Genomic DNA, 25,207 nt, shown 5'->3' with positions numbered 1-25,207 from the left:
AGAAGCCCCTCTTCTGGTCCCGTTTATTTGTCCGGGAGTCCTTTGTCCTATCCGCCGCGTGCAGACGTCTCTGTGGGTCAGGGCTCCCGGCCACCACGTCGGCCTCCCTTATTCTGATGATCGAGGGGAGTCTGGTTCTATCACAGCGTCTCCTGGCATCCGCCCTGGGCTGCGGTCACTCAACGGTGTCCCTCGAAGTGAAGTCAGTGCCTTCTCGCTGGCCAATTTCTTTTCACGCCGGTGAGCAGGATGTCCTGCAGGGGGCTCCTGCAGGAAACGGTCACCTGGCCAATTTTCCAGCCTTTCCCTCCGCTCCCACGCTCCCACTACCTGCTAGGCCTTTATTCTCCACTTAGTGCTGGCCTCACTTTCTCCAAGCTTCCAGGAACCACCCTGGGGGGTGCACTGGCACTTTCTCTCAGAGCTCCACCCGGGGTGGGAATAAAGTGCAGATGGGGTTTTAGTCGGCTTTATTACTTAGAGCATCCTGTGTGCTCGGGGCACCCTTCCCGGCCTGCGCCTCGAGTGGACAGCTCCCTCTGCCCCGCCCTGGGCGTGCGCCCCTGTTCGCGGGGCTCTGGAGGCCGGCTGCCCTTGGGGAGCAGCACAGCGCGGGCAGGGCCACCGTCCTTCAGTCGAGGGCGCGTCCCTGGGAAGGGCTGGGCTGTGGGCCGCAGCCGGGGCTGCTTCTGGCGGCCCGGGACCGGAGTGCAGCTCTCCTCTGGGGGCTCGTGGCCCACGAGCCCCGAGCCGCTCCCGGCTTGTGCAGAAGGGGTGAGGTCCCGCTTCTCCTCCTCCCCAGGTGTGGAACCAGAACGGCAGGAGCCCCTCCATCACCTTCGAGTACACGCTGCTACAGCCGCCGCATGCCCACCGCACGCAGCCCGTCTACTACAGCTTTTCGGAGCCCGCCGCGGAGAGCGCGGAGAGCCAGGAGCTGGACGGGGCCGCGCTCCTGGGCTTCCTGCGGCACAACAGCTCTTTCTACGGCCAGGCCTCCTCGGAGCGGCTGGGCCTGGACAACCGGCTGTTCGGCCACCTGGGCCCGGGGATCGAGCTGGGTCTGAGCAAGGGCCGGGAGACCAACGAGGTGTGCGAGCAGGCCAGCGGCAGGGCCTGCGAGGGACCCCCCAGAGGCAAGGGCTTCCGAGGTAACCAGGAGGGCCGGGATCAGGCGGGGGCTTCCCAGGGAGGGGGCCTTGGGCAGAGGGTCTTTGGGCCCCCGCGGCCGGCAGACGAGGCCCGTGAGAGGCTCCTACTCGCGGCTCTCCTGGGACAGGCCCGGCACGGGCCCCTTCGCACATGCCCCGCTTTCCATCCGTTCTTCCAGGGGGATACAGGTGTCCCCACTTGACAGATGTGGGGGGGGCTGAGGCTTAGGTGGGGGCTGGGCTTTCCCACATCCACAGTTGAGCTGCGGGTCAGACCCGGGCAGTCTGTCCTCAGAGCCCGTGTGCTTGCTCATTCGGTAGAGGCAGACAGACAGCACGCCACAGGGTGGCAAGAGCTCTGGAAGGGGACATCCGGCCAGCGAGGGGGCGCGGGCGGACCCTGAGTTCTCAGAGAGTGTGGCCCCTGACCTGAGGGTTTGGGAACCAGTGAGGAGTAGCTGGGTGAGGCTGTGGGAGAGGGTGGGGTGAGAGAGAGCCGCTCAGGGCTGACAGCCTGGCAGGCAGATTTCAGGGAGGCAGCAGGAGGTGTGGCCGGAGATGTAGGGATTCGTGAGGGTCCCCGAGTTGCAGGGGTGCATGAGGGTCCCCAGAGACGCAGGGGTGCGTGAGGGTCCCCAGAGACGCAGGGGTGCGTGAGGGTCCCCAGAGACGCAGGGGTGCGTGAGGGTCCCCAGAGACGCAGGGGTGCGTGAGGGTCCCCAGAGACGCAGGGGTGCGTGAGGGTCCCCAGAGACGCAGGGGTGCGTGAGGGTCCCCAGAGACGCAGGGGTGCGTGAGGGTCCCCAGAGACGCAGGGGTGCATGAGGGTCCCCAGAGACGCAGGGGTGCGTCAGGGTCTCCAGAGACGCAGGGGTGCGTGAGGGTCCCCGAGATGCAGGGATGCGTGAGGGTCCCCAGAGATGCAGGGGTGTGTGAGGGTCCCTGAGATGCAGGGGTGCGTGAGGGTCCCCAGAGATGCAGGGGTGTGTGAGGGTCCCCAGAGATGCAGGGGTGTGTGAGGGTCCCCGAGATGCAGGGGTATGTGAGGGTCCCCAGAGATGCAGGGGTGCGTGAGGGTCCCTGAGATGCAGGGGTGTGTGAGGGTCCCCAGAGTTGCAGGGGTGTGTCAGGGTCCCCAGAAACGCAGGGGTGCGTGAGGGTCCCCGAGATGCAGGGGTGCGTGAGGGTCCCCAGAGATGCAGGGGTGCGTGAGGGTCCCCCGAGATGCAGGGGTGCGTGAGGGTCCCCAGAGATGCAGGGGTGCGTGAGGGTCCCCCGAGATGCAGGGGTGTGTGAGGGTCCCCGAGATGCAGGGGTGCGTGAGGGTCCCCAGAGATGCAGGGGTGCGTGAGGGTCCCCAGAGACGCAGTGGTGTGTGAGGGTCCCCCGAGATGCAGGGGTGTGCAGGGGTATGTGAGGGTCCCCAGAGATGCAGGGGTGCGTGAGGTTCCCTGAGATGCAGGGGTGTGTGAGGGTCCCCGAGATGCAGGGGTGCGTCAGGGTCCCCTGAAACGCAGGGGTGCATGAGGGTCCCCGAGATGCAGGGGTGCGTGAGGGTCCCCAGAGATGCAGGGGTGCGTCAGGGTCCCCAGAGATGCAAGGGTGCGTCAGGGTCCCCGAGATGCAGGGGTGCGTCAGCGTCCCCGAGATGCAGGGGTACGTCAGCGTCCCCGAGATGCAGGGGTGCGTCAGGGTCCCCGAGATGCAGGGGTGCGTCAGCGTCCCCGAGATGCAGGGGTGCGTCAGCGTCCCCGAGATGCAGGGGTGCGTCAGCGTCCCCGAGATGCAGGGGTGCGTCAGCGTCCCCGAGATGCAGGGGTGCGTCAGGGTCCCCGAGATGCAGGGGTGCGTCAGCGTCCCCGAGATGCAGGGGTGCGTCATGGTCCCCGAGATGCAGGGGTGCGTCAGCGTCCCCGAGATGCAGGGGTGCGTCAGGGTCCCCGAGATTCAGGGGTGCGTCAGGGTCCCCGAGATGCAGGGGTGCGTCAGCGTCCCCGAGATGCAGGGGTGCGTCAGCGTCCCCGAGATGCAGGGGTGCGTCAGGGTCCCCGAGATGCAGGGGTGCGTCAGCGTCCCCGAGATGCAGGGGTGCGTCGGGGTCCCCGAGATCCATACCTGCAATTTGGACGTGTTCCTGAGGGCCATGCACCGGTCACCAGGACTGCCTGGGCCGACACTCCAGTTTTTGAGACCCTGAGAACCTTCTAGTAGAAGACATTTTTGAGGTTGTATTAATCCCCCAGGACAGCTGTAACAAATCACCCCAAACCGGGGGGCTCACGACAAATAGAAATTCATTCTCTCCCAGTTCTGGAGGCCAGAAGTCCAAAACCAAGGCGTCAGCAGGTCTGACACTCGCTCTGGAGGCTCCAGGAGGTGGGGGCGGTCCTTCTCGCCTCTCCCGGTTTCTGCAGGCCTCAGGCGCTCCTGCGCTCAGGGCCGTGTCCCTCCGGCCTCTGCCTCCGTGGTCACACGCCTTCTCTGTGCGTGTGTGTCTTCTCTTCTTCTAAGGACAGCAGCCATTGGAAACAGGGCCCACCCTAGATCCATGATGACCCGTCTCTCCATCCTTAGCCACTTTTGTGAGGGTCCCGTTTCAAATAAGCTCACGTTCTGAGCTTCAGGGCAGGTGCGAATTTTGAGGAGGACCCAATTTATTTATATATTTTGGGGGGGGGAGGATAGAGAGCGAGCAGGGGAGGGGCAGAGAGAGAGGGAGAGAGAATCCCAAGCAGGCTCCACGCCGTCGGCACAGAGCCCGACACGGGGCTCAAGCTCACAAACCGTGAGCTCATGACCTGAGCCGAAAGCAAGAGTCGACGCTTAACCGCCAGAGCCCCCCGGGCGCCCCGAGGGGGACCCTGCTTCATCCCCTGCAGGTTCCCCTACAAGAGGCTGTGCAGGCCGGCGCGCACACCTCCGCTTGGTGATCTGTGTGCTCTCACTGCCTCCGGGAGCCTCTCGGTTCAGGTGTTCGCTGCGAGCCCCACCGGCCCCCCCACCCCGCCCCCACGGGCGGCCCTTGCGCCCACACAAGGGAGCACTGGAGAGTGAGCCACCTGTCTCCCTCGTAGACGGCAATGCCACCGGGACGGCTCTCGCGGGGGACAAGGATGACCCAGAGGTGGACGCGCGTCTCCCCTCTCAGCAGCTCCTCTCTGCCAATGCCATCTCCGACCGGCTCCTGGGCACCGGCTCCGACTCCAGGGAGCTCCCCTTCAATGACACTGGCAACAGCATCTTTGTGCAGGGCGCCCCGAGGAGCTCCCCGGCTGACAGCCTCTACGAGGACAACGAGGGAGCCGGCACTTACCTGCTCAATGGGTCCTACCTGGAGCTGAGCAGTGACAGAGTGACTAACACCTCCTCCGAGGCCCCGTTCCCCAACGCCAGTGCCAGCCTCCCCGCCGTGGCCGGGAACAGGACTCACAAGGCCAGGTAGGTCCTTGCTCCGCTGTCGGGGGAGCCGGGGCGGGTCCTGGCAGGTGAGGCCGGACCCCGGGGGCAAACGGGAGACAGTCACTCGAGGCCGGGCTCCCCGACCCCTGGATCCGAGCAGGGCAGAGGCCTGGGTCGTAGCGAGTCTTTCCCGCAAGTTTGGCCCACGGGTTACAGCGGTGCTGAGTGCCCACGTGCGGCCGTGACGCCGCTTCCGGGGGAGGGGGAGGCCGACAATTGTGAGTGCTCACTGTGGGCCAAGCTCGGGCTGGGCACCCGTAAGCACGGGAACACCCGTCACAACCGCCCTTAGCGTCAGGGCAGTTACGGGGACTCAGAGAGGGTCACGGAGCCCGAAGGCCTGGCTTCTCCGTCCGGACGGTCGTCGCACACGTGGCCGTCGGGCAGCTCCCTGGATGTGGAGTGGCTCAGCACCAACCTTCACTGCAGCCCGAGAGGAGATGGGGAAGGGTCCCGTGGGGTCCTCAGCCGGGGGCCAGACCCCGGAGCCAGGCACTGGGAATGAGGCCTTCTGCTTCGGGGGCTGGTGCTGCCTCTAGGACGGGTCCAGTGAGAGTCTGTCTACCTGGGCCAGGCCCCCAGAGCCTGGGATGCACCTGGGGATGCCTGGACAGTCACACCTGGGGACACCTTGTCAGCCACACCTGGACAATGATAGCTGGGGACGAGTGGACAGTTACAGCCGGGGATGCCTGGGCAGCTACACCTGGGACACCTGGACAATGATAGCTGGGGGTGCCTGGACAGTTACACCCGGGGTCAGCTGGACAATAACAGTTGGGGACGCCTAGGCAGTTCCCTGGGGACATCTGGACGGTCATGTCTGACCCTGGGTTAGCGGCTGGGAGCAGGGTGGCCCTAGTCCTGCCACCACCCCTACCAGGAGACAGTCCCTGGTGACAGGTCCCTTAGGCTGATCATGGCCGCCCTGGAGTGTCCCTGCACCGTTCCCCAGAGGCTCAGGGGGCAGTGAGGCTGCTTCAAGTAGAGCGAGCCGGGCTCAGCAGCCACCCGAGGTGGGTGGGGGCCGGAGGAGGGAAGGACTCAGTGGGTTTGCTTTTGTTTTCTGAAGACCAACCCAAATCCCTTGGCTTTAGACACCAACACGAATGGAGCCCTGGCCAGGGCTGAGGATGCAGAGGTGGGTCTCCTTGGGACCCTGGGGGTCCACTCATAAGGTGATGCGGTCCGGGTGACCCTCTCACCCTCGCCCAGGGGACGAGAGCTGCGAGGCGGGCCTCCCACAGCCCATGAAAGTGCCCGCCCCTTTTCTCAGGCTCTTTTCTGAGGCCCCCTCCCCCCCCAGCTGCAGGGACCGCCGGGCATCGGGCTCACGGGGCACATCTGGTTACCTTTGACAGGCTCTGGGTGGAATTCTTGTTTGCAAATTTGGACGGAATAAAGCTCTGGGAGCTTCTGTGGCCGCTCTTCTCCCCCCAGGGCGGTCTGCTCACCTGACCAGGGGCCCGAAAGTTTGCAGGGTGTGGGTCTGGGGGGCATGTGGGACCCAGCGGCTGAGAGGGGTGACAGGCTTCGCTACCAGGCGCAGGTCTGAGTCCGAGAGCGGGGTTCGTGGTTGCCGGTGACTGAGGCTCCCAGCCCAGTTCCCGCGTCTAACCAACCTGGGCTGCTTTCAGCTCCCGGGCTGTGCCCAGAGGGTTGCAGTCTATCCCACGCAGAGGCACCGGGGAGGACGCGACAATGGAAACCCCAGTAGTCGTGCAGTGAGCCTCCAGGGCGGGGCCGGGCCTCCCAGGGGCTGAAGAAAGTCGGCTGGCAGGTCTGACACTCAGCGTCCCCCTCTCAAGGGGTCTGTGGGGGTGACACAGGGGCCCTGCTGCTCTAATGCAGCCTGCGGCCTGGAGAGAGCTCGGGAGACCCGGGGCGCCGTCCCGACTGTGCCCTGCACTTCCCCGGTGACTCAGACACATCTCTGACTCCCCGTCCGCGTCCCTGAGTGAGGGCCCGCCAGCCGGGCAGCCGAGGACCCCCGGGGCCAGATCGGGCACGACCTTCGGGTCCTCAGGCCCCAGTTCCAAGAGTCTCTCCTGCCCCACCCCGGCTGAATCGTAGCCCACTCCTCAGCCCCGCTGGGGCCCACTGCAGAAATCGATACGCTGGGTCGTCCGCACTCGGAAAGTCCCGACGCGGTGACGGGGCGGCGCCTCCAGCCGGCTGCCATCAAAGGATGCTGGAGAGCTGAGACCAAAGATGGTCTTTTGAGATAAAGGGCTGAGGGAGGCCGCGGGGAAACCACCAGGCCAAAATAGCCACCGCGCACGGCGCGTTGTCCAAACACAGGAAGTCGCGTCTGCTCGACAGAGGCCGAAATCAAAGGGGCAGCTCAGAAAGGAAAGGTTATTTTCATCTCAGAACAGCCTCAAACAATCAAGGGAGGCCCCCCGGTCACCAGAAGCAGACGTTGGGAGCCAGCGTGCGAGACACAGAGACCCAGGGTCTCTCTCCGGGGCCCTCGGAGCCGTCCTGGCAGGGACTCTCTGGCCCGCGTTGTCTGGGCCCGGAGCCCTGAGTGTGGCGCACAGGGGCGCTCTCTTCCTTCCACAAGGAGGCGGGCGAGGGGCTGGTGGTTCGGGCGACTCTGTGGGTGTTTCTCTCCTGGGGCGCTGGCCACTTGCAAGCACAGAACGGTTAGGCGTTCCGTTGTTGTGCAAACACGAGCAGGGTTTTTCAGGAGGGGCTTTGCTGGGCCTGACGTGTGCCCGTGTAAGAGTGATGTGTGGGCAGCCCCTCCAGAAATACCTTTTGTGCTTAAAACCCGGAGGGTTATTTTGAACCAGGCCGCTCTCTCCCGAGTCCAGGATGAGTCACGCGGCCTGCTGGCTGAGGAGCGTGTAATTATCGCAGTTCCCCCGTGGGTGGGGCGGTGGGGCCTGGCCGGGACCTTCTCATCTCTGTTTGTTCTTGGGGAGAATTGACAGCCGTCGTCGTCGTCGTCGAAAGGACGGCGGGGGTAGGGGACCCAACCAGCAAGAGTCGTGTTTCCTGAATCAGGCTTCTGGGAGGGCTTGCTCAGGGGAGCTGGGTGCTCCCTGGGGGTTTCTACGGGGCCTTTGCTCCGAGATGACAAGGTCTTGAGTGGGTGGGGAAACCGCATTTAAGATTTTTTTTCTCCTTCTTCAGGAGGTGGGAGGGGGACCTTCCCCTCCCCCCAGAAATCTGTGAAAGGGAAGGGCTGTCTCCTGGTTGAGAAGACAGCAGGTGAGGGGCTCAGCAGCTGTGAGTGGCCCTGAAACCGGCCACCAGCTCATGGCCTGCTCCCTCCGCCCCCTGCTTTCTCCTCCTCCGCCCCTCCCAGCTCTCCGGCTCCCTGGGTTGTGTAGCCCCATCAGTAGACTCGGTACCTAAGGCTGTGGGCGGAGCATCTCCTGGTTTAGAGCAAGTTGCACCTTCGGGCAACAAACGTTCCTACAGAAGTAAACCTCCGAGCTCGTCCACTTGTGAAGCCCAGACGCGGAGCGAGCTCCCAGTGGGATCCAAACCAATGTCTGGATCGTAGAATGGACTGGAAGGCCCTTCGGAATGGATGCCCTGCAGCATTCATTAAGCCCGACCACCGAGGTGGCACAAGGTCCCCGGAGAGGGACCCGTGCGCACGAGCCCACAGGGAAGCCTTGTGAAAGGGCGTCAGCTCCGGTGGTCTCCAGCCGGCCCCTCGCCGGGCACTGGGGCGGCGCCCGGTGCAAGAGGGATGCCGGGGCCTCGAATGGTGTCCCGTCAGCCGGGCCATCGCCCCACGTCCCCGTCTGCAGGTCGCAGGGCTTCGGGTTGTGGGGGGAGGGGCTGCATCTCAGAGCAGAGGCTGGGGATCTGGGAGGACCCCTTCCCTCCTCCCCTGCTGAGTCCAAACCCAGCCTTCATGTTGGGTACTGAGGCTGGGCCCCAGCACACCAACTGGTTCAAAGAAGCAAACGGTCCTAACAGTAGTTGGCTTCAGCCGCCCGCGCTCCGGCCAAGAATCATAGCTGGTTGCTGGCGCGGGCCCAGCTCGCCTTCCCCGCACCGGCAGCCATCACAGACCTGGGCAGAGGCGTCTGGAGGGGACCGGCCACTCCCCTGTCTGCCGCTGAGCTTTTCTGTTTTGACACTTGGAGGCTGAATGGCCAGTGTCCCCGTTCAAGCAGAGTCGGGCTGAGGGAGGCCTCAAGGGGAGTCCTGGCAGGTTCTCGGCATAGAAGGTGGCGTCTGCGGTCCCTCCTGGGGGAGCGGAGAGAAGGAGTCGCCTGCCCGCGCTAGCAGGCGGCGTGCGTGCGTGCAGGGCGCAGAGGCAATGCTGGGGGGCCCCGAGCTCACCCCCCACCCGGAAGGACCTTCAGCAGCTCCCGTGTCTGCCTCAGACTCTCGCCTGTCCAGGCTGGAGAAAGGCGAACGTCCGTTCTGTCCCAAAGCGTGCCTCCCCGCGATGCCCCCTCCCGTCCTCTGCTCTAGACAGTGGGTGGGCTGACCCTGATGGTGGGGACTCCCCCCGGGGCCGGGGCAGGCGCGCTGCTCCCCAAGAGCCCGTGCCCGCAGCCCTCGGTGAGCGCCCGTGCCCTTCTCCGCTTCTCCCTTCCAGGACCAGGCCCAAGGCGCGCAAGCAAGGCGTGAGCCCAGCGGACATGTACCGGTGGAAGCTCTCGTCCCACGAGCCCTGCAGTGCCACCTGCACCACAGGTACCAGTCTCGGCTGCTGGCCGGAGCCACCTGCTCAGCGTCCCCTCCCAGCGGGCCTGGCTCTGCGGGGCCCGCGCACTCACCAGGGGCCCCGAACTGCCCACAGGGAGCTTGTCTAGTAGTTTCCTGATCCGGGAGGTGGCATGAGGTCACAGGGGTTGGTGTCCTCATGCTCACGGCGTGTGGGACCGTGGGAAGGACCCAGGGGGGTGGGGTGCGGGTGCCGCCACCCCCCCCCCCCATTCACTGTTGTTTGTATGGTATCTTGTGAGAGCGAACGTCCCTTTGGTTAAAACTACGACGTCTCAAGTGGGGAGGATTTTGCTTTTGTTTACAGCAACCTAGGAAGGGAAACAGACCCACAAAGGACTGGAACAGATGCTAGGACCTTGTCTAGGACCTGGGCAGGTAGAGGGGAACAGAGACCCCCCTCCCCCGGTGGTGCCCAGACAGAGAGACAGACACACGTGGTTAGTGGTCAGTAGGTGCCGAGCTGGGATTGGAACCCACGTCTGTCCGCCCACGGGGCTGGCCACCCGCACCTTCGGATGCTGGCCGCAGCCGCTGGGGACCTGGGTTCCCTCCGCTGGGGCCGGCTGCAAGCTCAGATGTCAGACCCAGGACCAGCCCCTGTGGCAAAGGTTGTGGGGAGACCCCGAGTGCCACCTTGCCTGTGCCTGGAGCAGCTTGTTTGGGTTTGGTCAGCACCTGGGGCTGCCCCTGAAACTGCATGATGCCCCCTACCCTCCCCCTGCCCCCCTCCCCCAAACTGGCCCCTGGCGTCTCTGGCCAGTGAGCAGGATGAGGCGAACCCCTGGCGGACCCTGGGCAGCCGGGAGTCTGGGCTTGATCGCGCCTCCTGCGGTCCTGCTCGGCACCTGAGGAGATGCCCGAGGGAGCGGCTGGGGAGCCCGCCCTGCAGGGCTCAGAACGGATCCCGGGTCCTTACGTCCTGCTCACCTCGGAACTCGCTGTCGGTTAGGGAGCCGGGGCCCCCCCTGCTATTGAAGACCCTCCCGAGCAGGGTTCGGGGCACGCAGCGTTTGGAGGGCACGAGGCCGGCTTTGCTGGCCGTGCGGTGAGCGCGGGAGTGGCACCACCTGGCCCACCGTGCCACGTGCGCTCGGCAGGTTGTTGGTCTGTCTGAGCCTCACTTTCCTACCCGTCAGATGGCACGGGCCCCTCCGCCACGGCGGTCGTGAGGATAGGAGGGAGAGGAGAAGTGAGCTGTCGCGGCCAAAGCGCAGGTGCCAGGCCGCTGGTCTTGAGAGTGAGCCGCGGGGGCCCCTCCCAGGGCTGGGCACGGTGGGGCGCTGGGGGAGTCTGCCTTGCCGGAGGCTGTCAGCAGCGCACGGACCGGTTCTGACTGAGAGCCGCACAGCCTCCGGGGACGCAGCGAGAGCTGGAATTGTCACGGAGCACAGCCTCGGAGCATCTCCGTTCCCTCCTGGACATAGGGCTGCCTGGGAAGGTGACATCGCCTGAGGTGGTGGCGAGGGGCTGATGCCTGGCCCCGGGGTGGGTGGGGGGGGGAGACAGTCCCCAGGGAGGACACGGCACCCCTCCTTGTCACCTACAGAGTGACCAGGCGGGGGGTGGGGGGACAGGCTGAATTTGTCTCACGTGGCCCAAGGGGCACAGTAGGGTGAAAGAAGGAAGGAAGTGGGAAAGACAGATTTGGGCTCTGCTATGGAAAAAGCTCTGCTTTAGAGGAGGCTGTCCAGGAGTGGAGTGAACGGCCCCGATAGAGGGTGAGCTCCCCATCGCCGCCAAGGCACCGAGCCGGGTCCGGTGGCACCCGGCCAAAAAGGCGGAGTCGGGGCCCTGCCGAATGGCCCCCCGCCACCACTTCCCGTAGGCTCTGTCGGAGTCAAAGCTCGTGACTGTGGCAACTACTCTCAAAATCCCATTTGGCAGAGGAGTGCCGAGGCCAGACGGTGTGGTGGTGAGGTTACAAACCCGCTGGGGCTCGTGGTGTCTGTGCTGACGTCCTTGAGTGTCCTCTGCGCACAGCAGGGGTCCCTGGGCACCCTGTGCTTGGCTGCGAAGGGCCGTCACAGCAGATCTCCTGCCTCCCGAGCTAGCTCCGTTACAGAGTCCCTTTCTTTCAAAATGCTCTTTGGGGCAGCAGAAATACAGGGAATGTGGACTCTTAGCCTGAGCTTGAGCCCAGCTGTGGTTTCAGACCGTCCCTTGGCACTTCTGGGGGGTGGGCTGGGGGGGGCGGGGCCGGCGGACCCTGAGCCTCGTCCTCTGCTGGTGCAACACGCCGATCTGTGTTTTGTGCCCTGGGGTGCCCTGCTTGTTATTGTTGTTGTTGTTTTTTAAATTAATGTTTATTTCTATTTGAGAGAGAGACAGAGACAGAGTGTGAGCAGGGGAGAGGCAGACACAGAATTGGAAGCAGGCCCCAGGCTCGGAGCTGATAGCACAGAGCCCGACGCGGGGCTTGAACTCATAAGCTATGAGATCGTGACCTGAGTCAGAGTCGGACGCTTGACCGACTGAGCCCCCCCTCCCCCGCCAGGCGCCCCCTTGCTCGCTTTTGCTTAAAGGGAAGGCCTCGTGTATGAGGTTTCAAAAGCACTGTGTCCGAGACTGATGTCACGAAGAAGATTGCTACCTTGACTCTCCCGGCATCTCGGGGAGGTTCCCAACTTGAGGATGACCAAGCCGAGGCCTGGAGACTCTGATAGTGTTCACGTGACCCCGCCTTGACGAGGGAGAGACTGAGCTGGGTCTTGAACCCCAGTCTCTTTTGATCAGGACCTGCCGTGTTTCCGCTCAACGGTGAGGACTGAACGGACAGTCGGGCATTTGGCGAGGGTCTGTGAGTCCCCAGCCCTGGACCTCCCTGGGCCCCAGAGCTGGTGTCTCTGGAGGCCTGGAACATTCCAAGCAGACCTGGCCAGGAAGGCAGCCTCCCCTCAGAGAAGGCTAAAGACGACACAGCCCAGTGCTGGCACGGAGGAGTCCTTTATGGAAAGAAGAAAAAAATCCCCACGTAGGGCTGCTTCCCGGGCGGTTCCGTTCCATCCCGGCTGGGGCTTGGGGAGGTGGGAGCTTACAGACACACGCCGCCAGAAAGGGAGAGTGAGGTGGCTGGGGCTCTCCGTCAATGGGGAAATTGATTTCCTCCTGGGGCACTGGCAGCCCCGTTGAAGAGGGTTCCATTATCTCCATCATTCAGGGAGGCTGGGTACCTCCCCCCCTCACACACACACGTGCGCGCACACACACACACACACACACATCAGCAACAACAAACCCTAACCCTTCACGTGGGCCTTCACTGATGCTAACAATTCTCCCTGAGTCATCCTGCCTCCTTGGCAGGGACCCACCCACTGTTCAGTGGATTTGGCCATGTGCCAACACAGTGCCAGATGCAGGGGTGCAGGGGTGCAGGGACATGCGTAGAAAGACCAGAGGGGTAGAAGATGGGAGTGGGGTCAGGGAATTAACAACATTGGGTGAGGGCTGGCCCTTTACACATCATCCCCCTGATGGGATTTATAGAGTACCGGGGAGGCAAGGAAGATAAACACACAGAGTGGGGATTAAAGAAAGTTGGAGAGAGTTGGATAAGGACTGAGGCATGCCACAGGAGAGCAGGGAGGGTCTGAAGATCTAATATAACATCTGGGGGTGCTGGCAAGGGCTCGAATGGTTAGTTTTCAAACATATCCATCCATCTACCCACCCACCCACCCATCTATCCATGTTTCCATCTACCCACCAAACTCTCCATCCATCCGTCCGTCCGTCCGTCTGTCCATCCATCCAACCATCCAGCCAGCCATCCAGCCATCCACCCGTAACCTGCCCACCCATCTATCCATCCATCCATCTAACCATCCACCCACCCACCCACCTACCCACCCTCCTATTTACCCATAGGGGTGGGTGTGGAGGTGGGGGTGCAGAGAGAAGTCAGACCCTGAGACGTGTGGGCAGGGAGAGACTTCAGATCCACAAAACTGTCCTCACTGGGCTCTGCCACTGTTCGGTAAGCTGGTTACTGTCGTTATCCTCAGTTTAAACCAGGAAGCTCTGAGAGGTAGCTGCCTTGCCCGTGGTCACATGGCCCATCTGCTGGTCCCCAAGGGGTTCGCTTGTGACTCACAGGCTCTCCCCTTGTCCTGAACCAGGAGTCATGTCGACCTACGCCATGTGCGTTCGCTATGATGGCATCGAGGTGGATGACAGCTACTGTGACGCTCTGACCCGTCCTGAGCCCGTCCAGGAGTTCTGCGCGGGGAGGGAGTGCCAGCCCAGGTACCTGCCACCCAGCGCCCCGGGCACTGCGGGGGGCAGCCGGGGCTCTGCTTCGACTCTGCCCAGGGGAGCGACGGGAGCTGGCTAGCATCCTGCTCCTTCCGTGGGCGCTGTGGTGGGCAGGGCCTCAGGACCTGTGGGGTGGGGGTGCCTGCCAGGCTGTCTGCCACGGGCCACACGTGGCTGCCGAATTTCAGCCAACGTCTCCCACTGCAGATCCTGGAGCCACCCTGTGCATCACTCATCATTGGCCCCCACCCCCAGGCACACAGGAGTTTTATAAACCAAAATGGTTATTCCCGAAATTCCAAGCCGCCTGGCTGTCCCTGGGATGTGGGGGGAGGCCCTGTCTTTCTGGTCCCCACCCAGGCCTCCTGTCCCGCTTTGCAAACAGTCAGAAACTGACAGAAACTGAGCCCTAAGCGTGTCCTTTTCCAAGTCATGACCACGGCGGGAGCTGACGCAGGGTCCCCGGACTGGGGGGGCGGGTGGGGAGGAGGAGGAGGCTACACGGTTCTACTCTTCTGGCTCCCCGCACATTTGCTCCCTTCTGAGAAGCTGGTTGTGTGGTTCTCGGGGCCTGTCCTTCCCCTGGGAGCCCCCTTTGTGTGTGTGTGTGGGGGGGTACTGCACAGGCTCTGGGACGCTGAGGCATGATCCCAAAGTAGGAGAAGGAAGGAGGGGGGCACTTTGGGAGGAAGGAACAGCGTGGGCAAGGGAGCAAGGCCAGGACGTGGCTCTTGAAGTGACTGGAAAGCCAGGTGTCCCGCCTGGAGGTGGGAGCAGGTGGAGGCCACACGGGTTCCTAGGCAGGTGGGCCAAGCACACACCCGGGGCACCAGCAGGGCATCGGCGCCCCTCCTCGGGTGTCTCCCGGTGAGGGGGGGGGGGGCGCTCAGGGTCACCTAGACAGCAGCTTCCCCCCCCAGGGGGCCTCACCAGCTCCCTGGCTGGCTTGGCCCCGCGTGATTTTGGACCTGGGTGAAGACGTGCATTCTCGGGGTCGGCGTGGGGTTGCATGGGGTCCCGGAAGGAAGGTGGGGGGGTCTCTGAAAGCCGGCCCCTCCCGAGGCAGGTGGGAGACCAGCAGCTGGAGCGAGTGCTCCCGCACCTGCGGCGAGGGCTACCAGTTCCGCATCGTGCGCTGCTGGAAGATGCTGTCCCCCGGCTTCGACAGCTCCGTGTACAGCGACCTGTGCGAGGCGGCCGAGGCCGTGCGGCCCGAGGAGCGCAAGACGTGCCGCAACCCGGCCTGCGGGCCCCAGTGGGAGATGTCCGAGTGGTCGGAGGTGAGCGCATGCGCGGCCGGGCGCTCGGGCCCGTGCGCGAGGGCTGCGCAGTCCTGACCCCGCCCTCGCCCGCCCGCTCACAGTGCACGGCCAAGTGCGGGGAGCGCAGCGTGGTGACCAGGGACATCCGCTGCTCGGAAGACGAGAAGCTGTGTGACCCCAACACCAGGCCCGTGGGGGAGAAGGACTGCACAGGCCCCCCCTGCGACCGCCAGTGGACTGTCTCCGACTGGGGCCCGGTGAGGGGAGGGCCGTGGGGGGGGGGGGGGGCACGCGGAGGGGTGGCCGGTGCCCAGTGGCCGCGGGGCCGCCTCACGCCCCCGCCGTTCTAGAGGGAGGGATGTAGGGTTAGATCGGCGAACCAGCCGTTCTCCCGGTCACGTGAGGAGTCATAGCCTGTATCCAAAACCGAGTGGCGACTTCGGGGTCCCTTTTTATGACCTCCCCGTGTGTCTGTCTGTGTGTCCGTCTGTCTCTCGGCTGTGCTCACCAGCGCTCCCCCCCCCCCCCCCCGCCCCGGTGCTGGGCGCACAGATGACCTTTTTAGGTATTTTAGGTGTGCTTTTGTGTGTCTGTTTTCCACCGAGCGTGTAATATTTCTGTAATTAGAACAGAAAATGTTATTTAAAAAGTGGTTGCCATGGCAGCCGCTCCCTCCCCCACACCGCCTGGGGAGCCGGTCCTCTCTGGGAGTGACAGCAGGGGAGGGGGGTGCACTGGGAGAGGGTTTCCGCCCCTAACCCCCCCTCCCCGCCCCCCCCTTCCCCCCTGCAGTGCAGCGGGAGCTGCGGGCAGGGCCGAATGATCCGACACGTGTACTGCAAGACCAGTGACGGCCGGGTGGTGCCCGAGTCTCAGTGCCAGATGGAGAGCAAGCCGCTGGCCATCCATCCCTGTGGGGACAAGAACTGCCCCGCCCACTGGCTGGCCCAGGACTGGGAGCGGGTGAGTGCCCCCAGCCGCAGGAGGGCTCCCCTCTGGAGGGCTCTGGGCTGAGAGCCAAGTGGCCAGGTTGGCGGATTGGCCAAACGAGGAATTAATTGCAAAATATGATGGCACAATTCACTGAAACTTAATTTGAAATGGAAAAAGCCAAAAAGGTAAGAAAACCCCTTAACACCTGCCAGATCTAAATAGGCAAGTACCTGATGATGCAGAATTGGTCTTGTGTCCTCGGCCCTCTCCCAGCCCCCACTTATTGAAAACGGGGGCCGGGGGCACTCGGGCCTCACAGACTCTTGGCCCCTGGGTCTTGGGCAGACGTTCGTTCTCATGACCACCTCGTCTGCCCTCCCCACCCCCGCCGGTCACAGTCACCAACTTGCCTTTTCAGACGGGTCGTTCTCAGCCAGTTGCTTCAGGTAGATCACCATTAGCCGAGCCGTCTTGGGACAAGTTGTCACGAACCGTTGTGTTTCCAAACAGATGGTTTTCCGTGAAACGGCTTTTGATCAAATGCGTTTGGGGCCAAAGGGTTATCGACCAAAGAGTTCTCAGCCAATCTGCCATTGACCTAAACGTTTTCACCCCATCGTTACTGACCGAGCCATATCCCCGGAGTCGCGGGGTCACGTGCACGGTGTCCTGGTCCTCCTGGCCTCTGGCCTCTGACCCGGCCCCGTCTGTCCCCTGGTCTCAGTGTAACACCACCTGCGGCCGAGGTGTGAAGAAGAGGCTGGTGTTGTGCATGGAGCTGGCCAACGGGAGGCCACAGACGCGCAGCGGCCCCGAGTGCGGGCTGGCCAAGAAGCCCCCTGAGGAGAGCACGTGCTTCGAGAGACCCTGCTTCAAGTGGTACACCAGCCCCTGGTCGGAGGTGAGCGCCCGGCTGGCCCCTCGGGGCCACGTGAGGCCGGAACCTGAGTCCTGGTCCCGCCTCGGTACCTCGAGCCCTGCCCCAGACGCGCCCCACCCCCGCCTCTGTTGTCTCCTCCGTGTGTCCTTAGTACCCGTGCCCCCACCCCCGTGCCCCTCGTGCCCTCTCCACCTGGTGATGCCATCAGTTTTCAAGAGGTGGCGGAGGGGGAGGCCCAGAGTGGTCTTTGAGCGTCACTGAGCGGGGAGGGGGTAGAGAACAGGAGCCCCGGGGCCTCTGTCGCCGTGGCCAGGCTGTGTGCTCCGGGGTCTCCGGTGCCTCTGGCCTCGGTGTCCTCATGGGCCAGCTCTGAGCACTGAGGGGGATGACGCAGGGGTGTCACAGGGGGTGGGGAGCCCTGTACGTTGCACCGTGGCGTTGTCTCAGACACACGCACGCGAGGCTTCCATGGTCTTGGATGGTGGAAGGCACATCCCCAAACCTTAGAGTTCAAGGTGAAGATTCTTAGAGTCGGTAAGACAGGGGTGAGTCTGGGGATTCCGTGAGTGTTGCCCCGACTCAGAGGGTGATGGGCCGGGACCTCTGCACCCCCCGCCCCCACCCGGGCTCAGGGATCTCAGCAGAGAGACTCAAGGTGGTATCTGGATGCAAACCTCGTCCTAGATGGGGCCTACTGGCACCCAGGCTCGTTCGAGAGCGAAAACACACATTTCCCCATTCTGTGTCATCCACAAAAGGACCCACCGGGGAGAAGGAGGGAGACTGGGGGCGGGGCGGGGGCTTCCAGACGAGGCGTGGGCAGAGCCAGCACCTGAAGGATAAAGAATAGGTTTCTGGAGGGGCCAGGAGGGTCTAGTGGCTACGGGGAGCAGAGTGAGTCATGTCTGGGGGCAGAGCCCGGCAGGGAGTGGGGGAGGACGTCAGGTGGGGCCGAGAGGCCGGTGAAGTTCGCCTGGGGCTCCAGGCCCCCAGGAGCCACGCCAGCACGGCGCTTTGGAAGGTACTTCCTGCTTCAGAAGATGGGGGCCAGGAGCTACCGGGTGCAGGTGCTGGGCTGGGTGCTGGGTGCCGAGCCCTGAAGGGGGGAGAGCCACAGAGAGGGAGCAGACCCTGCCCCCCAAACAGCCTGAGGGCATTGGGATAGGGACACCCGTATTGCGCTGATGACGGAGGGTGGGCGGGGGTGGGGGGGGTGACCGGCACAGGTGGACCACGGTGGGTGTGTGGAGCTCTGGCGTTCTGTCCCTGTGGCTGCCCCTCCCTGGGATACGGGCTCAGTAAGAGCTCATTCCTCCCAGCTGTTCTACCCCCTCCCCAGGGCCGGAGGGTCCCCTCCGGGGGCACGCGGAGGCTCCTCGGAGCGGCCGCCCACGGTCGATGGTCCTGTGTGCTCCGTGCCAAGCTGGCCGCCTCTTGCCTCCAGACTGGGCCAGCCCCCCATGCTGGGAGCGGGTGGGTGGTCCCCTGTTAAGTCTTACTCAGTTAAATGGGAGGGTGGGTCCAGGGCCGGGGCCTCCCACCCCTACCCCGCCTCAGGGACCCAGGGCTCAGGTCCCAGAGGCGCCTGGGTGACGTGGGGTCACCCACGTTGGAGGGGGGTGGCAAGAGGGAGCCACCGCCTGCAGGATCTTGGCAAGAAGACGACGGGGCAGCCGGGGTCAGCAGATGTCCCTGGTGCTTGGGTAGCTCAGCGGGGTTTTCCAAGGGGAACATCTGGACGAGGGAGCCTCAGGCGGGAGTGTGGCTTTGGAAGATAGGTTTAATTGGCCGGCAACACAGTTTTTCACTGGAGAGGGAAACCAGCGCTCTCCCTCTGCCACGGCCCCGTGTGTCCTGAGGGTCCGTCTCACAGGCCCCAGGGAGGCTGAAAGCGAAGGACGCACCCAGGGACAGTGGGGAGGGGAGGGGCCGCCCCTTCCCTGGGCACCTGCTGGAGCTGCGCGGCCCTGGGTGGGGATGGGACCCGGCAGCCTGGTGGGAGGGGTGCGGTCGCCCCTCCTTGGGGCCGGAACCCTCCGCGGCCAGGTGGGGGCTCCGGCCATGCTGTCTCTCCCATCAGTGCACCAAGACCTGCGGGGTGGGTGTGCGGATGCGGGACGTCAAGTGCTACCAGGGGACTGACATCGTCCGTGGCTGCGACCCGCTGGTGAAGCCTGTCGGCAGGCAGGCCTGTGACCTGCTGCCCTGCCCCACGGAGCCCCCAGGTGAGGAGGCGGGGGGCCGACAAGGCGGGCAGAGCCAGGGGCCAAGGGGACCAGGAAGACCGAGCGGCTACGGACACCGAGGCCTGGCGGGGGGCGGAGGCTCCTCCTGGGATGGTGGAACCCGGCTGGGAGGTGAGGGTGGGGAGGGCGGCAGGTGAGGCCTGACTGGGGCCGGGGGTCCCCAGGAGCCACACCAACACCTGTATCTGGCTTCAGATGGTGGGGCCGACCGGGCGGGGACCGGGAGTCCGGGGTGACTCAGCCTGAGCCGGGCACATGGGAGGCGGGGGTGGCCGGGCCTGACGTGGGGCCTTGGCGCCTGGAGGAGGGGCGGGGGTGCTAGAGTTCTGTAGAGGGGACCCCTGTGGGCCTCCTGGGAAGGTTCGGGCCTCCAGGGGTGAGGTCAAGGACTCCTCCAAACCCTGGCCCTGGGCATCACCCTTGCTGTGCGCAGATCAGACCCCTCGGGGGGATAGCGTGGCGTCCTGGGGAGGGCTGGGGGCAGGGGTGGCAGAGTAGCAGGGCTGGAGGGCCCGACGCGGGTGGGAGGCCCATTGCCCCTGGAAACGGGCACATAGGGGCCACCTATCCACGGGTGCTGCCAGCGGGGGCCACCCCCGAGGTGGTGGGGCCGGGGGGTCCTGTCGAGTTTCCACCCCTTGGCCACCGGTGATGCCCTCCTCTCCCCCCCCCCCCCCCCACCGTGTCCCTTCCCCAGATGACAGCTGCCAGGACCAGCCAGGCACCAACTGTGCCCTGGCCATCAAGGTGAACCTCTGTGGCCACTGGTACTACAGCAAGGCGTGCTGCCGCTCCTGCAGACCTCCTCACTCCTAGCCACCGCCGCCGCCCCCCAGAGACCCGAGCGCTCGGCCCTGGGGGCCCCCCAGCCACTGGGGCCCCTCTGCGGACACCCTTCCCGCAGGGCACCCGGGCTGTGAAGACGTGACACTGAGCCTCTGCTCTCCCCTGGGGAAGGAGAGCCCCCCCGCCCCCACGAGCGCGCCCCGGGCCCCTGCCCCTGCCCGGGAAGGTGTCTTAGGGCTGCAAGGACGGTCGTGTTTGTGGGTCCCACCGGCCAGCCCCCAGCTCCACCCAAGGGGCCTGGGAATGTCCTCTCTCCCTCCAGGGCCGTGGGGTCGAGGACCGGGGCTGGGGCGGCGGGGAGATCCAGGTGCCGCCTCGGACCCGGATCCTGTTCGGGTGTGCCCCTTCCGGAGGAATTGTATCTCGCAAGTAGCATCCACTTGCCTCGTTCTATGAAGCTCTCACGCACGGAGGGACCCGCTGCGCTTTATGCCCCGGGAGGAGGCACTCTTTCTCACGGCACACTAGGATATGGTCGTCAGCCAGTGCTCCTGTATGTTAATAAAGTGGTCGTATTTATGGCGGCATCGTGGGCTCCCAGTGGCTCTGGCGGGAGGTGTGCGGTGGCCGTCGGGCTCCGGGAGCCAGGCTGTCCCGCCCTCGAGTCCGGGAAGACCGGCTGAGGCCTGGGTCCGGGACCGGGCTCGGGGCCTAGGACCGAGCAGCGGTGCCTCCCTGAGGAGGGGACGGTCGGGGAAGCAGAGGTGGGGCGCCTGCAGGGGTGACGGGGGTCAGGAGGCATCGGGACCTGGATGTGTTCTCAGAACCGAGCCGGTCTCCCGCCTACTGACCGAAGTGGAACCTAGGGAGGGGGCTGGGGGGCTGGAGGAATTGTACCACCTGAGCCTTGGGAGAAAAGGCTGGCCTTGAGATGTCTAGGGGAAAAACAGGAAATGAGGCAGGGGCGGGGGTGGGCCCCAGATTGGGAGCTCAGGAAATATCATCCATCGTTACTGTTCCTGAACCTCCTAGAAGGGCTAGTTAATCTGGACTTGGGTGGGGGGTGTGCGGGGCCACTGGAGGGCTTCCTGGGGGAGGTGGTGTTTAGGCTGGTCCAGCAGCAGGAGTGGTTCTCCAGCATGAAAGAAGGGGAAGCAGCCAGCACGGAGTCTCCAGGGAGAGGGTGGGGATGGGGAAGATGCTGAAAACCTGCTCTGGCCTCAGCTGGGGGCGGGGGGGAGGAGGACCAGGGTGTCCGCCCAGCTCGGGAAGCAAGACTGCCATGGGCTGAGGGTGCCACGGGGATCGTCTTCTTCGGGGACACGTAGCAGGGCGGCAGGCGGCTGCCAGAGCAGGGCCCGGCACCCAGCGCTCAGGGCAGCATTGAGGGTGCTGCTCAGTGATGAAGGTCACTGAGGCCCTGGGATGGGCTTGCGTGAGGTCCCCAGCCCCAGGAGAGGGGAGTCACAGTAATCCAGGGGTCTGGGCCCTCCCCGATGCACCCTGCTGCTGTGCCCTGTGGTCACCCTTGCCCCCGGTCCTCCTTTCGGACCACACTCGGCACCTCCTGTGTGCCAGGCTCTGCCTCCAGTGCTCTATCAGCCCTGCTTCACGAACCTCCCAAGAGCCCCTGAAGCGGGCGTCGTTATCACCCCCCCGTGCTGATGGCCAACACGGGCCCAGAGGCCATCAGACACTGGTCCCAGGTGACTCAGCCAGTCACCCCCACCCCGCTCTCCAGGAGCTCAGAGTTTAGGCCAGCGGCTCCCGGACTTGGCAGACAGACACGGCACCCTAGACGTGGCGTGCCTAGACCCAGGCCCCCAGATGGGAGAGGAAAGGCAGACCCTGCCTGGCACTGGGCAGGACGGGGTCCCCTCCCGGAAAGTCCCGGGCAGAGGTCGGGCTGGCTTGGAATAGCAGGCAGACCGAAGGCGGTGGCGGTGGTGCTGGAGAGGAGTTTTATTGGCTTTCTCTTTCCTCGGGGAGCACGCAGCCCCCCGCGGGTCCCCACAGTGCAGCTGCACGAACTCACAGGGATGGGTGTTCACCTCATTTTAAGTGGATCTATGAATCGATACAGAGGACAGAGACCAGGGAAGGAAACAGGAAACTGGAACAGAACAGCCACAGGAAGTGCCGCCTCCTGGTGCTCGCCCCCCACCCCAGCCCACCCCCCAAGCAGATGCGCAAAACAAACTCATGGGGTTCCACGAAGGAGGAGAGCTTGGGCTGCAGGGAAGCTGGGGGTGGATTCCATTAGCGTGTCCCAAACTGAGGCTGGAGGTGAACGGAAGGAGAAAGTAAGAGAGAAAGCTGAAAACAGTAAGCCCTCCCTAACGCTGCTCACGTCCGGACGACTCCGGGGCATTCAGCAAGAGGCAGGTGCTCGGGCTGTCCTCGGCTCAGGGGCCCTCAGAGGCTGCTTTGTCTTTTAGGAAGGTGGCTTCGCCGAGGAGCCTGGCAGACAGCAGCTACCCTGCCTCTGGGGCCCTGCTGTGCAGGAGGAGATCTCGCCCCTGGCCGGTGGGGGAGCTGCGTTCCCCGTGCCCCTGGTCACTTCCCTGGGGTGACCACTGAGCATCACTTCCCCAGCAGAGGGAGGGCGCTAGAGAGGGGCTCCCAGGGAGACCTCAGCCCTGCTGGGAGCTTGGCGGAGAGTGGGCTCAGTTGAGGTCGGACGTGGAGCGAGAGCGGGATCCGGGGCCCTGCTCCCCGATCCTCCTGAGAAACGGGGCGGCTGGCAGAGTTCGGGTCGGTCTCCCCTGGGACCAGAGCTCGAAGGGCTCTGGATGCTGAGGCCCAGCGGGTGGGAGGGCCTGTCGCAGGCCTCATGGGGGGCAAGTGGGTCTGTTAGGTCCTGCTCCCCGCCCTGTGCACCCCACCACACCTGGACTTCGGAACGGGGTGCCTGTTTCAGTGCGGGTGCTCCCACAGCAGGTGGTTGGCCCGTGGCCTCCTCTACCCTCTGTGCCTCCCTCTTTCACCAAAAAGCCAGTTGGGGCTGTGAATCCCGAGGGCCTGGTTGCCCCTGAAACTTCCGGGACATCTGCAGGAAGGCCAGCCCAAAGAGCGTCTCCGCCGCTTGGCACCGGAAGCCAAGGATGTGCGTGTGAGCGGGAGGGCGCGGGGGGCGGGGGGGGGCCGGGGGGGGGTGGGTGTGCTCCCCACCCCCCGCGCCGTTCTGGGACTTAATACGTGGTCTGCAATAGCCAAGGAGGGCTTGTGCTACCGGGCCAGTGGCATCGCGGCTGAGGCTCGGGGCGGCGGGCTGGGGTTGGTGGGCTGGGGTTGGTGGGGGGTGGGGGGTGCCGGGGGGTGGGGTCAGGCCCGGCCTCACAGCCAGCGACGGCCAAGTTGCTGGGGCTGAGGTGGAGGCCACTTTCCCCCTGCAGCTCTGCTGGACGGCAGCTTCAGCGTCCGGAGCCTGGCGTCGAGGCCCCAGAGCCCTGCCTTGCCCTGCGGACTGACACCTGGGAGCTCACCTGTGCCCGCCCGCCTGGGAGCCCCAGGCCCCGCACCCCCTACCCCCGGCGGCCACCTCGTGCTCACCGGGCCCTATCCCTGCAGCGAGCCGCGGAGCTCCCCGACCGGCCCCCGTGGGGACAGGGAGGCGCGGAGGGCTGGGCGGGGCCCCGGTCCCGGCCCGGGGCCAGGCTGACGCGCCCCGGGGACCCCACCATGGTCTGGGGGCCCGTCGGGCGGGCGGGGCTGCTCAGACGTCGGTGCTGATGCTGCGGCTCCGGGAGAAGGCCTCCCGCATGGCCGAGAGGCGGTTGGGGTTGAGCGCCTGCAGGCCCCCGAAGGCCCCCGGCGGCGGCTCGGCGTCCTCCTGGCTGACGCTCTGGTAGGCCACGCGCTCGCCGCCGTTGCGCACGTCCTCGTCCTCGGGCTCCTGCAGGAAGAAGGCGGGCGGCTCGTAGTGGGAGCAGCTGCGGCAGAGGGTGCGGGCCTGCGGGCTCTTCTGGCTGAAGGAGGTGGAGGCGGCCGGGTAGAGCGCCGGCCCGTTGGTGAGCACCAGGCTGCGGCCGCAGGGCAGCGGAGGCGGGTTCGCGTGCACGGCGAAGTCAGGCTCCTCCTCGTCCTCCTCCGACTCTTCCTTGCAGCAGTAGTACTGCGGGCAGAGGGCTGGTGACCCGCGGCCCGCCCGCCCTCGCGTGCGCGCGCACGCATGCACGCACGCACGCATGCGGCCAGACGCCCCGCCGGTCCCCACGGCAAGCTGTGCGGGCAGGGAAACCGAGGCCCAGGAGGGCCAGGCAGCCTGAAGATGGGCGCTGTGCTGTGCATCTGGGCCTGCTCTCGGGGTTGGGGGGCACTCGGAGGGCCGTCCGGTGTGGGTAGGGAAGGGAGAGCGCAGGGGGCCAGAAGCGAGGCCCAGACGCTCACTCCTGCTGCTCTCCCGCATGGCAGCTGCGTGCGCCGTCGGCCAAGTCCCTTCCCCTCCCTGAGCCTCCTCGGCCTCGCCCTGCGGGGGGGGGGGTTTGGGAAGCCCTGGGAGGGGTGAACCCTGGCAGGTGGGACCCAGGCCGGGGCGGTCTGCTGGGCACTTTCTCCAGCAGGACCTGCCCCTTCCCCTCTGGCGGGGCCCCAGCCCTCCTCGCGCCTCCCTCAGCGCCCCCGGGGGTACCTGGAGCCGGCAGTAGCACAGAACAGCGATGATACAGAGCAGAATCACAGTCGCCAAGATGCCCCCAGTGATGACCACTGTCCCGGCTGTCATCCGCCCCCTTCTCCATCAACAGCCTGCAACACACATCACCAGGTTTCCCCGCATCACTGCTTCCTCCTTGCAAGAGCCACCCCTTCTGGTTTAGAAAGTCGAGGAGACTGGCCCAGAGGGGAAAGTAGAATCCCCCGGGGCATGTGCGCAGGAGGCAGGGGCAGGGGCCGGGGCCGGGGCTGGGCCGCGGTGCAGGGCAGGCCGGCCCTGCCCCTCCGTCTCCGGGCCCTGCATCCCACGTCTGGAGAGGGCGATGCTAACAGGACGCCCCAGCCCGGCTCGCGGGGCTCCCGTGAAGATTTCGGCACTGAGCGTAGCACGCTTTCAGGGAATGGCGCCCTTCCAGGCTGGCTCTCCCAAGCTCACGCATTTCTAAATTCACCCAAACACAGTCAAGCTGAACATATGGTTTTGTAACCGAACAAGATCGTCCTTATTTTTCCAGATCATTAAATTTCCTTCCGCGACATCGCTTCTAGCCACGTCCCGTCGTCTGACACAACCCGTCCGGTTGTGGTAAAACACACATAACGTGAAGTTCACCACCACGACCGTTTTTAAGTGTGCGGGTTCGGTGGCGGTAAATACTTAACACCACTGTGCAACCCGTCTCCGGAACTTTTGTCGTCTTTCATGACTGAAAACCAACCCTTTTTTTTTTTTTTTTTTTTTTTTTTTTTGATATTTAGGTTGTTTACATTAAAAAGAAAATACTTTAAGTGGATGTTTTAGTAAGTGTTTTTGCAGCTAAGTGACGGGAGCCATTTCAGCTACACGGCCGGCTGCTATTACTTGTTCAGGAGAAGTTC

At 64.7% G+C, this 25,207-nt stretch overlaps 2 protein-coding genes across 5 annotated transcripts in view; one reads left to right on the top strand and one right to left on the bottom strand.

Annotated features, from left to right (window-relative positions):
* The window catches only part of ADAMTSL2 (ADAMTS like 2), a 35,621-nt gene extending 15,359 nt beyond the window's left edge, over positions 1 to 20,262 (top strand). For both annotated transcript variants that reach the window (XM_053908515.1, XM_053908516.1), the window contains exons 11-20: positions 803 to 1,151; positions 4,226 to 4,589; positions 9,184 to 9,281; positions 13,433 to 13,559; positions 14,635 to 14,848; positions 14,932 to 15,087; positions 15,623 to 15,793; positions 16,488 to 16,664; positions 18,724 to 18,868; positions 19,587 to 20,262. In XM_053908515.1, coding sequence (XP_053764490.1) covers positions 803 to 1,151; positions 4,226 to 4,589; positions 9,184 to 9,281; positions 13,433 to 13,559; positions 14,635 to 14,848; positions 14,932 to 15,087; positions 15,623 to 15,793; positions 16,488 to 16,664; positions 18,724 to 18,868; positions 19,587 to 19,705 — 1,920 coding nt within the window. In that variant the 3' untranslated portion in view covers positions 19,706 to 20,262. The remainder of the gene's footprint in view (positions 1 to 802; positions 1,152 to 4,225; positions 4,590 to 9,183; positions 9,282 to 13,432; positions 13,560 to 14,634; positions 14,849 to 14,931; positions 15,088 to 15,622; positions 15,794 to 16,487; positions 16,665 to 18,723; positions 18,869 to 19,586) is intronic.
* Positions 20,263 to 22,970: 2,708 nt separating this feature from the next.
* FAM163B (family with sequence similarity 163 member B) overlaps positions 22,971 to 25,207 on the bottom strand; it is a 28,822-nt gene continuing 26,585 nt past the window's right edge. For 2 of the 3 annotated variants that reach the window (XM_053908514.1, XM_019434965.2), the window contains exons 2-3: positions 24,306 to 24,421; positions 22,971 to 23,789 (exon numbers count right to left, since the gene is read on the bottom strand). In XM_053908514.1, coding sequence (XP_053764489.1) covers positions 23,391 to 23,789; positions 24,306 to 24,398 — 492 coding nt within the window. In that variant the 5' untranslated portion in view covers positions 24,399 to 24,421 and the 3' untranslated portion in view covers positions 22,971 to 23,390. Of the gene's footprint in view, positions 23,790 to 24,305; positions 24,961 to 25,207 lie in introns of those variants that run through there. The other variant, XM_053908513.1, reaches the window with a different exon arrangement.

Source organism: Panthera pardus, unplaced genomic scaffold, assembly GCF_024362965.1.
Source record: "Panthera pardus isolate Hobbes unplaced genomic scaffold, ASM2436296v1 HiC_scaffold_20, whole genome shotgun sequence".
NCBI lineage: Eukaryota > Metazoa > Chordata > Mammalia > Carnivora > Felidae > Panthera > Panthera pardus.
This window is presented reverse-complemented; position numbering and strand designations above follow the sequence as displayed.